Source organism: Octopus sinensis, linkage group LG20, assembly GCF_006345805.1.
Source record: "Octopus sinensis linkage group LG20, ASM634580v1, whole genome shotgun sequence".
Classification (NCBI taxonomy): Eukaryota; Metazoa; Mollusca; class Cephalopoda; order Octopoda; family Octopodidae; genus Octopus; species Octopus sinensis.
The window spans coordinates 32,544,183-32,556,636 of NC_043016.1; the positions used below are offsets into that span (position 1 = coordinate 32,544,183).

The following is a 12,454-nucleotide window of genomic DNA, read 5'->3' on the forward strand; positions in this document are numbered from 1 at the left end:
CTTATCATTAACCATTGTTTGTATTTCTAATATGGGACGTTTCAATTCAACTCATCTTTGATGGGGTAGATCTAGCGAGCGATTTGTTGACAGAGACACATCAATAAAAGGCACCCTCAAAGGCAAATAAAAGGCAAAGCTCAAACTAAAACACAGAAAGCAAAAATTCATACACATACACACACACACACACACAGAGTCACACATATTGTATGACAGTTTTCCATCCACCAAAACCACTATTACCTTTTTTTTACAACAAGTTCCCATAAGGTAATGATGCAAGGGAGGTAATAATCATCATCATCATCGTTTAGCGTCCGTTTTCCATGCTAGCATGGGTTGGACGGTTCTACTGGAGTCTGTGAAGCCAGAAGGCTTCATCAGGCCCAGTCAAATCTGGCAGTGTTTCTACGGCTGGATGCCCTTCCTAACGCCAACCACTCCGTGAGTGTAGTGGGTGCTTTTTATGTGCCACCCACACAGGTGCCAGACAGAGCTGGTAAACGGCCACGAACGGATGGTGCTTTTTATGTGCCACCGGCACGGGGGCCAGGCGAGGCTGGCAACGGACACGAACGGATGGTGCTTTTTACGTGCCACTGGCACGAGGCCAGTCGGGGCGGCGCTGGTAACGGTCGCGAAACAGAAGGTTCTCTTACATGCCACCGGCACTGGTAACACATCTGCAATTTCCATTGATCAATTTCGATTCTGATCCTCACTTGCCTCATAAATAATAACTAATGTATTGTATATAAGTTAATTAATGAAGTAGCTAATTGGGAAGATACGGATAAGAGTTGGAAATGAAATGTAATAACCATAAAACTATAATTAATTAAAAAAATAAGTAAAGTAAAAACTGTTGATTTTTAGAATAACATGGTGTTAGATGTAAGACAATAGGACTATGTAAGAGATATAGAGACTACATGAGCAACATGTGGACAGAGACAATATTGCAGAGCTAAAGAGGAACTAGTCTACATGTTAACTTCCAAGTATTTTTTAAAAAATATTTCCCATCTTCTAAGAATTTATTTTAAGAACAGTATCAATTATTATGTGACATACAATTTACCAAATTTTCCCCTACATGTGTGCATATATATATATATATATGAGCATCCTGACAAACAAAATCTTGAATAGGAGAGAGGGGGAAATGCCACCCATGGGCCACCAAGGAACCCTACAGATACCAAGCCCTCCCTATTCACCAAGAATAAACACAACAAGTACTCTTCTCTCCTCCATGCTTCTCAGCCATCAGGTGCCAACTTAGAGTAGGTCTGCTCCCTTTCAACAAATTTTCTGAGGAACAGCACATCCCTGTCAATCAACATCTTTTTCAAATAGAATTTTTTAAAAATTCAACGATGTTCTAAGAGAAGATGCTTGTTGCATCACTCATAAGTTTGTTGGTTCATATGTTTCAGAGTTGGTTATTTTTGTAATTTTTGTTATATATAATTCGTTAAAGACCACCAGAACATATAGGGCTGGCTAGTTTGTTTGTTGTTCCCATCTCAGAGGTGTAAATTTAAAATCATATAACATACAGAAAATAGCATTACTAAAGCACCACACAGATCTTGTGTTAAGTATTTTCAATACTGCAAAAATAACAACACCAAAACAAACCACAGCACATACCCAAGGCACACAGAGCTGCACTCGGTAGTGCAATGAAAGCATGTGATAAAAATAAGATTACTGGATCATCATCATTGTTTAACATCCACTTTCCATGCTAGGATGGGTTGAACGAATTGACTGAGGACTGGCGAACCAGATGGCTGCACCGATGATAATAATAATAATAATAATAATAATAAATAATAATAATAATAATAATAATGATGATAATAATAATAATAATCCTTCTTTTTACTATAGGTACAAGGCCTGAAATTTGTGGGGCAGGGGACTAGAAGATTACATTGACCCCAAGTGTTTCACTGGTACTCAATTTACTGACCCTGAAAGAATGAAAGGCAAAGTTGACCTCTGCAGAATTTGAACTCAGAACGTAAAACCGGACAAAATACTGCTAAGCATTTTTCCCAGCATGCTAATGATTCTGCCAGGTTGCCGCCTTAATAATTATAATAATAATAATAATAATAATAATATAATAATAATAATAATAATAATAATAATCATCATCATAATAATAATAATAATAATAATAATAATAAATATAAGAAGAAGAAGAAGAAGAAGAAGAAAGAAGAAGAAGAAGAAGAGGAAGAAGGAATAATAATAAAGAAAGAATAATAATGAAATGTAAATTGACAAACCTTTATTACAGAGAAGTCCCCCCCAATTCCTAGCACAGTTACATTCCCAAGGTTCTCTACAGGTGCCGTGCATACAGCCTGGATAAAGACTGCATTGATCACAAAGTGGTCCTTGCCAACCATCTGTACAACTGCAAAGAGAAATAAATAAATGCATGAATACATAAATAAATAACACAAACAAAGAATAAAAAAATTGAATTTTAAAAAAAATTCTCAAACATAAACTTTAAAACAGGTATAAATTTTTTATGTATATATATAGATACATACATACACTTGTAGATATGTATTTGCTTGCGTGTGTGTGTGTGTTGTTAGCAACAGAAGCTTAATTAGTTCAGAATAGCATTCTATATACATGGATATGTTGTAGAAAGCCACAGCACTGTGCTGTTCATATTGAGGAAAGACATCATATAGCCATATAGTGCTAAGAAAGCAATATATACGTAATGTACATAAATCTCTGTCGATTCACCAGAAGTGATAAAATACAGGATTCAATACACAAGTAAAGTATTCTTTAATAATGTGTATGGATGAGGATGTGGAGGCACATGGCCTAGTGGTTAGAGCAGCGGACTCACGGTTGAGGGATCATGGGTTCAAATCTCGGACTGGGCGATGTGAGTGTTTAAGGCAGAAGGTAATGGTGAATTTCTGCTGACTCTTTTGCCACAGCTTTCTCTCACTCTTTCTTCCTGCATCTTGCAGCTCACCTGCGATGGACTGGCGTCCCGTCCAGGTGGGGAACCTATATGCCAAGGAAACTGGGAAACTGGCCCTTATGAGCCAGGCGTGGCTCGAGAAGGAACAAACAATGGATGAGGATAGTTGCATAAAGAAGTGCTGAGCTCTAATTGTGGAGAGTAACCCAGGAAGATGTGGGATAAAGTGGTGAGAAAGGATCTTCAAATGCTGGGCCTCATTGAGGAAATGACAAGGGACTGGGAGATGTGATGATTTGCTGTACTTGATAAGACAAGTCAAGCTAAGCAGAATTGCTGTCTTCTACACATTCAAGCTTGTCCTTTCAGGTGCTGGTGCCACTTGTAAAGCACCTGTGCCAGTACTGTGTAAATGCAACTGTACAGGTGGCACATAAAAAGCATCCAGTACACTCTGTTAAGTGATTGGCATTAGGAAGGGCATCCAGCCATAGGAACCATGTCACAACAGACAATTGGAGTCTGGACAGCTTGACTGGCCAGCTCCATTTCAAAACATCCAATCCATAGCCAGCATGGGAAATGGACATTAAACAATGATGATAATGACAACTAAGATAACTGAAAGGCTCTAATTTCCTGTACTCAGTTATTCATTTCCAATCATCAGCTGGTAAATTGACCCTGTTTTCTTATGAATGGTGAAGCTTTTGTTTACAATCAAAGCACCATCACATGAGTACTGTGGCCATGGTGGGTGGGGCACCACCTTCAAGGGTTTTGTTAATCAATCTGTAATGGCACTTATTACAGATTGGCATTTGATTGATCGTAATTTGTTGAACCAAAGTTATGGACTTGGCAAAACACAACATAAACAACTAGAATAAACGCAAACATGCAAAAATGCACACACACACACACACACATAGAGTTTGACCTAAAGCTATGATGAAAGATATTTGCTCAAGTGAAATAGAATGGAGCCAAATTTAGGAAATAGTGGTTCTGAGACTAATTTTTTAACTTGACAACCAAAATTTCAGGTTTTCTGCCTATAGAAGAAATTATTATCATTATTTCTATTTAAGGCAGTAGGCTGGCAGAATTGTTAGCATGCTGGCTAAAATACTTAGTGCTGTTTTGTCTGCTGCTACATTCTGAGTTCAAATTCTGCCAAGGTCAACTTTGCCTTTCATCCTTTTGAGGCTGATAAATTAGGTACCAGTTGCATACTGGGATCAATGTAATCGACAGGACCCCTCCTCCTAAATTTCAGGCCTTGTGTCTACAGCAGAAAGAATTATTATTATTATTATTATTATTATTATTATTATTATAATTATTATTATTAAGGGGCTAGCGTCGCTGTTTGGTGAAGAAGTTTGCTCTCTAATGGCATGGTACTCGGTTCAGTCCCATTGTGTGGCACCTACGGCAAGTATTTTCTACTAAATAACCCTGGTCCAGCCAGTTCATGTTAGAGTATTTGGGAGTTGGAAATTAAAAGCTCATCATAATCAACATCATCATCATCATTATCATCAATATCATTTAACATCCATTGGAGAACTACACCATGCTCTAATGTCTGCTATGGCTGGATCCCCCCCCCCCGCCCCAACAGCAATCACTTTATAGAGGGTACCAGTGTCATAGAGGGTACTGGTGAGGTTGCAATGTAACTCACAAGATGAAAGGGAGAGCACTTTACATTAAGCTGGCAGAATTGTTAGCACGTCGAGCAAAATGCTTAATTCCACTGAGGTCTACTCAGCCTTTCATTCTTTCGGAGTCAATAAAATAAGGACCAGTTGAATGCTGGAAGGTCAGTGTTATATCAACTTACACTCCTTGTCTGAAACTGCCGGCCTTGTGCCAAAATTTCATATCAATATTGTATACATACATATTGTAAAAAGCATCCAGCCCACACTGTGAAGTGGTTGGCATTTGGAAGGGCATCCAGCTGTAAAAAAAAAACATGCCAGAACTGACCTCACATGCATTGGTGGCACATAAAAAACTCTCAATCCACTCTGTAGGGTGGTTGATGTTAGGAAGGGTATCCAGCCATAGAAACCATGCCAAAATGGATACAGTAGTCTGGGGCAATGTTCTACCTGGCTGGCTCCTGTCAAACCGTCCAACCCATGCCAGCATAGAATGTGGATATTAAACGATGATGACGATGATGATGACATATCATATACACATATGTATGTGTGCATGTATGCATAGATGTATGTATATATGTTTTTGTCACCCTGTTTTAATGTGTGCTAATTCTAAGCAAGAAACAGCATTCATACATATTTGATATCATTTGCTTTTGATTTTCTGGGGGAAAAAAAAACTCCATGTGCTGGGAAATATTCCCCTTGTTTGGAAAATAAGTGAGGGTTAGTAACAGTAAGAGCATCCAGTCAGGGAAGGAAAATCTGCTTCAATAAAGCTTTGTTCGGCCCATGCAAGTGTGAGGAAAGGGATTTAAAGACAATGATGAGATAATGACAATGATGATGATGATGATGATGATGATGATGATGATGATGGTAATGATGACACTTAAGGCGGCGAGCTGGCAGAAACGTTAGCACGACGGGCAAAATGCTTAGCGGTATTTCGTCTGCGTTACGTTGTGAGTTCAAATTCCGCCGAGGTCGACTTTGCCTTTCATCCTTTCGGGGTCGATAAATTAAGTACCAGTTATGCACTGGGGTCGATGTAATCGACTTAATACCTATAATAATAATAATAATAAACATTGTGTACAGTGCTCAGGTGCACCACAACTCATCGAAAGTGTATATATAATCAGGTGTAGTTTCGACGGATTTCGGAAAGCATGAGGGCCTTAAAGGATGCAGTGTCATGGCAGTCAACAACTGACGCAGGCAGTTTATTCCATGCTTCAGCAACTCTGTCTGTCCTTGTTTGTCCCCTCTGTGTTTAGCCCCTTGTGGGTAATAAAGAAATAGGTAATGATGACACTGATAATAATGATGTCAATGATAATGATGATAATGGTGATGATGATGACAATAATGATGATGTTCCTGATGATAATAACGACTGATGATGCTGATGACGGCGACAATGTTGATGATGATAACAAGGATGATGATAATGATAACGATAATGATGAGGAGGAGGAGGAGGACAATGCTGCTACCGCTGACGATGATGATGACAAAGATGGCAGTAGTGGTAGTGGAGTCATTAATTAGATTTTCATTCCTTACCTCATTTATATACATATGACGGTTCTGACATGGCCAATAAATTCTTTGGAAATGGCAAATCTAAGTAATTTGCATTCCTTTTCCTGATATTGACAGAGTATTTCACTCTCATTTATATACATAGAATGTAAATATTTAAGTCTGCAAAAATTCAAAAAATTCTTAAGCATGATTCCAGTATCCTTATTTATTTCAACTGATCAAATTTTAAAAAAAATCTGGGACAACATTATCCCTAATTTAGTAATCTATTTTCTAAACTACCAAATTTGTCACCCTCCCTGCGCTCTCTCTTTGAATCTGTCTATATTTTACATTCTTTTAATTTTGCCATAGTTGGTACTCCAAAGCAATACTGCCCCAAGCAAGAACTACTTTGGAGTTCTTCATTTCTAATCTAAGAAACATCCGTCATACTTCCTCATTCTTCATTCCAACAGCAGCACCACCATCACCACAGTCTTCTCCTCCCCCTCCATTCTGTACACAGCTGTCACAGCCACCTGGGGTTCCGTATACAGTTTATGACCCCCAATGTGAAAACAAACTAATTCAATCATTTAGTTTTTTTTTTTTTTATTTACATGAGGTAATGGTGGTGGTGTTTCCAATTCCGAATCTGTATTCCATTGGGTTGGCAGGCATAGTTTCTCCAAGAGTTTGCAAGATTTAAAACTTTTGCAGCAATAACAGCAGACAAGGTTAGCCTCTACAGTTATTCAACCTGCTAGAAACAACAGTCAACTCTCTTCAAATAACATTCCACCATCTTGAAATAAGGAATGGAATGGACACATAGAATAACATAGCCTTATATATCCCTACAAAGATGGGATGGTCACATTTGGAATGCCTTTGATGTAATGCCTCCTACAAATGTGTACCCTAAGGTTCAAGAATTCAACAAAACTGACACTCCATCTGCTACAAGTGTTTCAGTTAATCTGATCAACAGATATGATTATACCTGTAAAGGGAACTGGTTGCTTCTTTACACTTTTGGGGTGCAACTTGGGTGCAACACAATTTCCTTTCTTTTTGTTTATAGAAACTACCAGTCAGGAACGAAACGCAAGTTTAAAAATATATATAATTCTTTATTTTCTTTGGTTCAACAATGAAACACGATGATATGCTGATATCCACCTAGTTCAACGCAACAAGGCTGAATTCAAACGTTTGTAAGCTTTACAACAATTCAGCAGCAGTAGAACAGGTTAAATCCTAAGCGTCTGGGACAGGAGAATAGGCTGATCACAGGTTTCAAAATATACGTCCTTTCTCTTCTATCGCCGTGTCTCAAGTCCCCGATGCTATTAAGGAACGCTATGGAATTTATTCTTCAGTCTCTAGCGCATGTGCATGAGGGAACTTCCTTATGCCTTTCTAGAAGGTTCCAGAAGGTTCCAACCCCGCACACGCACACTGAAGAAGGACGTTCCGCACAGGTACACTGAAGAATGACGTTGCGTGTGCGCACACTGGAACATGACGTCACTACAAAGGTGACATTCCACACATGCACACTGAAGAATGACGTTGCGTGTGCACACACTGGAATATGACGTCACTACATACCCTTAAATAAGTTCTCAGGGAGACTCAGCATGACACAGAATGTGAAAAGGTTGGCCCTTTTCAATTACAGGTACAACTCATTTTTGCCAGCTAAGTGGTCTGGAGCAACCAAAAATAAAGTGTCTTGCTCAAGGGCACAATTAGCCACTGGGAATCAAACTCATGAGCTTATGGTCTTGTGTTGAATACCCTAATCTAGTGTATTCTCACCCTTTTTATCCTTGTGTAACCCTTAAAATAAATTACATCTCTCAAGGAACCACTGCACAAAAAATTATATACAATATCTTTCTCATATTTTTCATCATAGTTCACATTGTAAATATATATGTGTGTGTGTATAAATATATGTGTGTGTGTATATATATATAATAAAATATTAGGGAGTAAATCCAAACTTACAGGGAAAAATCAGATTTAGGATTGAATCCAATTTTATAGTAAAATATTATATTATATTAAATTAGAGATAAAACCACTATTAGGCAAATCATACAATGAAAAACTTAAGCCAATACATAAGATTAATTAATTTATATTATTTAAATATATATCAAAATTATTAAAAAAGATAATTAATATAACACTACAATCGTTTCATGGCTGTTCAATTCTTAAAATTTTCGAGTTACAGTCATTCTTCAGGTGGTTTAAATATTTAACTTGGCGAGGTTTAATCAATGTATGATTTGCCTAATAGTGGTTTTATCTCTAATTTAATATAATATATATATATATATATAATATATTTCTTATTTAAGGGTATGTAGTGATGTCATGTTCCAGTGTGCGCACACGCAATGTCATTCTTCAGTGTGCGTGTGCAGAACGTCACCTTTGTAGTGACGTCATGTTCCAGTGTGCGCACACGCAACGTCATTCTTCAGTGTGCGTGTGCGCAACGTCCTTCTTCAGTGTGTGTGTGCGGGGTTGGAACCTTCTGGAACCTTCTGGAAAGGCATAAGGAAGTTCCCTCATGCACATATAATAATATAATATATATATATATATAACATAAAAGCAACATCCGTTCGTGTCCATTGCCAGCCTCGCGTGGCCCCCGTGCCGGTGACACGTAAAAGCACCATCCGTTCGTGGCCGATTGCCAGCTCTGTCTGGCCCCCGTGTCGGTGGCACGTAAAAGCACCATCCGTTCGTGGCCGTTTGCCAGCTTTGTCTGGCCCACGTGTCGGTGGCACGTAAAAGCACCATCCGTTCGTGTCCATTGCCAGCCTTGCCTGGCCCCCGTTCCGGTGACACGTAAAAGCACCATCCGTTCGTGGCCGTTTGCCAGCTCTGTCTGGCCCCCGTGTCGGTGGCACGTAAAAGCACCATCCGTTCGTGTCCATTGCCAGCCTCGCCTGGCCCCCGTGCCAGTGACACGTAAAAGCACCATCCGTTCGTGGCAGTTTGCCAGCTCTGTCTGGCCCCCGTGTCGGTGGCACGTAAAAGCACCATCCGTTCGTGGCAGTTTGCCAGCTTTGTCTGGCCTACGTGTCGGTGGCACGTAAAAGCACCATCCGTTCGTGTCCATTGCCAGCCTCGCCTGGCCCCCATGCCGGTGACACGTAAAAGCACCATCCGTTCGTGGCCGTTTGCCAGCTCTGTCTGGCCCCCGTGTCGGTGGCACGTAAAAGCACCATCCGTTCGTGTCCATTGCCAGCCTCGCCTGGACCCCGTGCCAGTGACACGTAAAAGCACCATCCATTCGTGGCCGTTTGCCAGCTTGTCTGGCCCACGTGTCGGTGGCACGTAAAAGCACCATCCGTTCGTGGCAGTTTGCCAGCTCTGTCTGGCCCCCGTGTCGGTGGCACATAAAAGCACCATCCATTTGTATCCTTTGCCAGCCTCGCCTGGCCCCCATGCCGGTGACACGTAAAAGCACCATCCGTTCGTGGCCGTTTGCCAGCTCTGTCTGGCCCCCGCGTCGGTGGCACGTAAAAGCACCATCCGTTCGTGTCCGTTGCCAGCCTCGCCTGGCCCCCATGCCGGTGACACATAAAAGCACCATCCGTAGAAACACTGCCAGATTCTGACTGGGCCTGACGAAGCCTTCCAGCTTCACAGACCCCAGTTGAACCGTCCAACCCATGCTAGCATGGAAAGCGGACGCTAAATGATGATGATGATGATGATATATAGATATATATATATATATATATATATATAAGATAGATAGATACATATACATACATACATACATATATATAATTATATATTATGAAATTAGCATTGGGTCCTGGGGCACCTGGTTGTAAAACGCTGCCACAAAATCGTTACCTATCCATATAACTGTTTCCATTAGAATGTCATTCAAACTTGAGCACATTTTACCCCAATTTATTCAGTTTTAGAACTTGTCTAAGTTCCCTGGACATTAGTGTGTGGAGTCCTAGGACTCCTCAGTCCAGTTAACTAGTTTCATGGCATTTATGTGACCAAGAGCAAGGCTTTCCACATGAACAGGACATCAGTTCATTTTTAGAGTTTCTTATTTACAAATGAGTGATGTAGAGGAATGTAAAATGAAGTGTTTTGCTTAAGAACACAATGCTATTTCTTTACTACCCACAAGGGGCTAAACACAGAGGGGACAAACAAACGGATTAAGTCGATTACATCGCCCCCAGTGTATAACTGGTACTTAATTTATCGACCCCGAAAGGATGAAAGGCAAAGTCGACCTTGGCGGAATTTGAACTCAGAACGTAACATAAGACGAAATACGGCTACGCATTTCACCCAGCGTGCTAACGATTCTGCCAGCTCGCTGCCTAAAGAGCTCAATGCATCACCCGGTCTGGGAATTGAAAATTCAAACCTTATGACCATGGGTCCAACACCCTACCCACTAAACCACACTCCTCCACTTTCATTATTGTGAAAGAGTTGTATTTACTCACCTTTGGCTTTCTTGGCAATGCATAAAATTTCATCATGTGGTGAGGCTCCAGCCAGGGAGTGCAAGATGATTTTTTTTTTTTTTGGTAGTGGTGGAGAGTATCAAATTATGCCCTACTCTCTCCTCCTTACTCACCTGGCTCTGCATTGGGGTACTTGTACTTGTGGAAAGTTTCGGTTATGGACCAAATAGCAGACATGGTCCAATGGGTATGGCATGCAAGACTCAGAAGAACTGAAAGAAGCCCATTCTGTATATCCGAGACCCCCTTCTGTCACGACACAGACCATGGGATTGCACCTAGAAAGTTACCCTCCCAGGCACAAGTCCAGGTAAGGTTGTTTATGGAAGACCAGCAGTCACCCACACATACCGGCCTCCCCTCTCCATGCCACCAGTGTTATCCAAGGGAAAGGCAAAGGGGCCGATACAGTTTGGCACCAGTGACATCGCAACTCATTTCTACAGCTGAGTAAACTGGAGCAACGTGAAATAAAGTGTCTTGCTCAAGAACACAACACGCAGCCTGGTCCGGGATTCGAGTTCACAACCTCACGATCATAAGCTTGACACTCTAACCACTGAGCCTTCACCTATTCTATATATATACATACATACATATATATATATATATATATATATATATATATATATATCTAAATGTGACTGTGTGGTAAAAAGCTTCCCAACCACATGGTTCTGGATTCAGTTCTATTGTGTGGCACCTTCGGCAAGTGTCTTCTTCCACAGCCTCAGGCTGACCAAAGCCTTGTGAGTGCATTTAGTAGATGGAAACTGAAAGCCCATCATATACATGTATATATTTATAGGTGTGTGTCTTTGTGTCTGTGTTTGTCCCACCAACCATTGCTTGACAACCAGTGCTGGTGTGTTTACGTCCCCGCAACTTAGCAGTTTGTCAAAAGTAACCGATAGAATAAGTACTAGGCTTACAAAGAATAAATGCTGGGGTCGATTTTTTTTTTACTAAAACCATTTACGGTAGTGCTCCAGCATGGCCACAAAATCAAATGTTTGAATCAAGTAAAAGAATATATATATACATGGGCGTGTGTGTGTTGCGTCTGTGTTTGTTCACCACCACAACCACCACCAGTATTGGTGTGTTTATGTCCTCTATAACTTAGCGGTTCGGCAAAAGACACCCATAGAATAAGTAGCAGGCTTAGAAAAAAAGTACTGGGGTCGATTCACCCAACTATAAATTCTTCAAGGCGGTGCCCCAGCATGGCCGCAGTCTAATGATTGCAAAAACAAGTAAAAAGTAAAAGAGTAAATTATAGAAGACCTCTGTCTCTTTTTTTAATTTTTTTATTACGAAGGTTGGAGCTTTATGTAGTTGGACCTTATTGTTGATTACAATTTAAAATAAATTCAATATACCGAAATTGATAAACCAAAATTTAAGGACTAATTGAAAGCATTAAAGGAAGATGAGTAAAAATGAAGGGGTATTGACCAAAAAAAAATGAAAACTCAAAAAAAGACATTTAGAATTATCTCCCTTACTCAAAAAGATGGAAGCTTTTTTTTTTTATTACGTATATAGTTAATCAACCTGTTAAAAATAGCAGCTAAGTCTCTCTTAAAATTCATATATTAAAAAACAATTGTAGAATAGATACGTTGTGAATGTGTGTACCTTATATAAAGTAGACTGGGAATTTAGGGTAAGGGGCAGCACATACACAAGCACATATATTAATCCTTATTATTGACAGTATCGTTAGC

At 40.0% G+C, this 12,454-nt stretch overlaps 1 protein-coding gene across 1 annotated transcript in view; it reads right to left on the minus strand.

The window, feature by feature from the left end:
- The window catches only part of LOC115222512 (protein jagged-2-like), a 74,294-nt gene that overhangs the window by 9,825 nt on the left and 52,015 nt on the right, over positions 1 to 12,454 (minus strand). Inside the window, exon 4 of the mRNA XM_036511622.1 lies at positions 2,307 to 2,437. Coding sequence (XP_036367515.1) covers positions 2,307 to 2,437 — 131 coding nt within the window. The remainder of the gene's footprint in view (positions 1 to 2,306; positions 2,438 to 12,454) is intronic.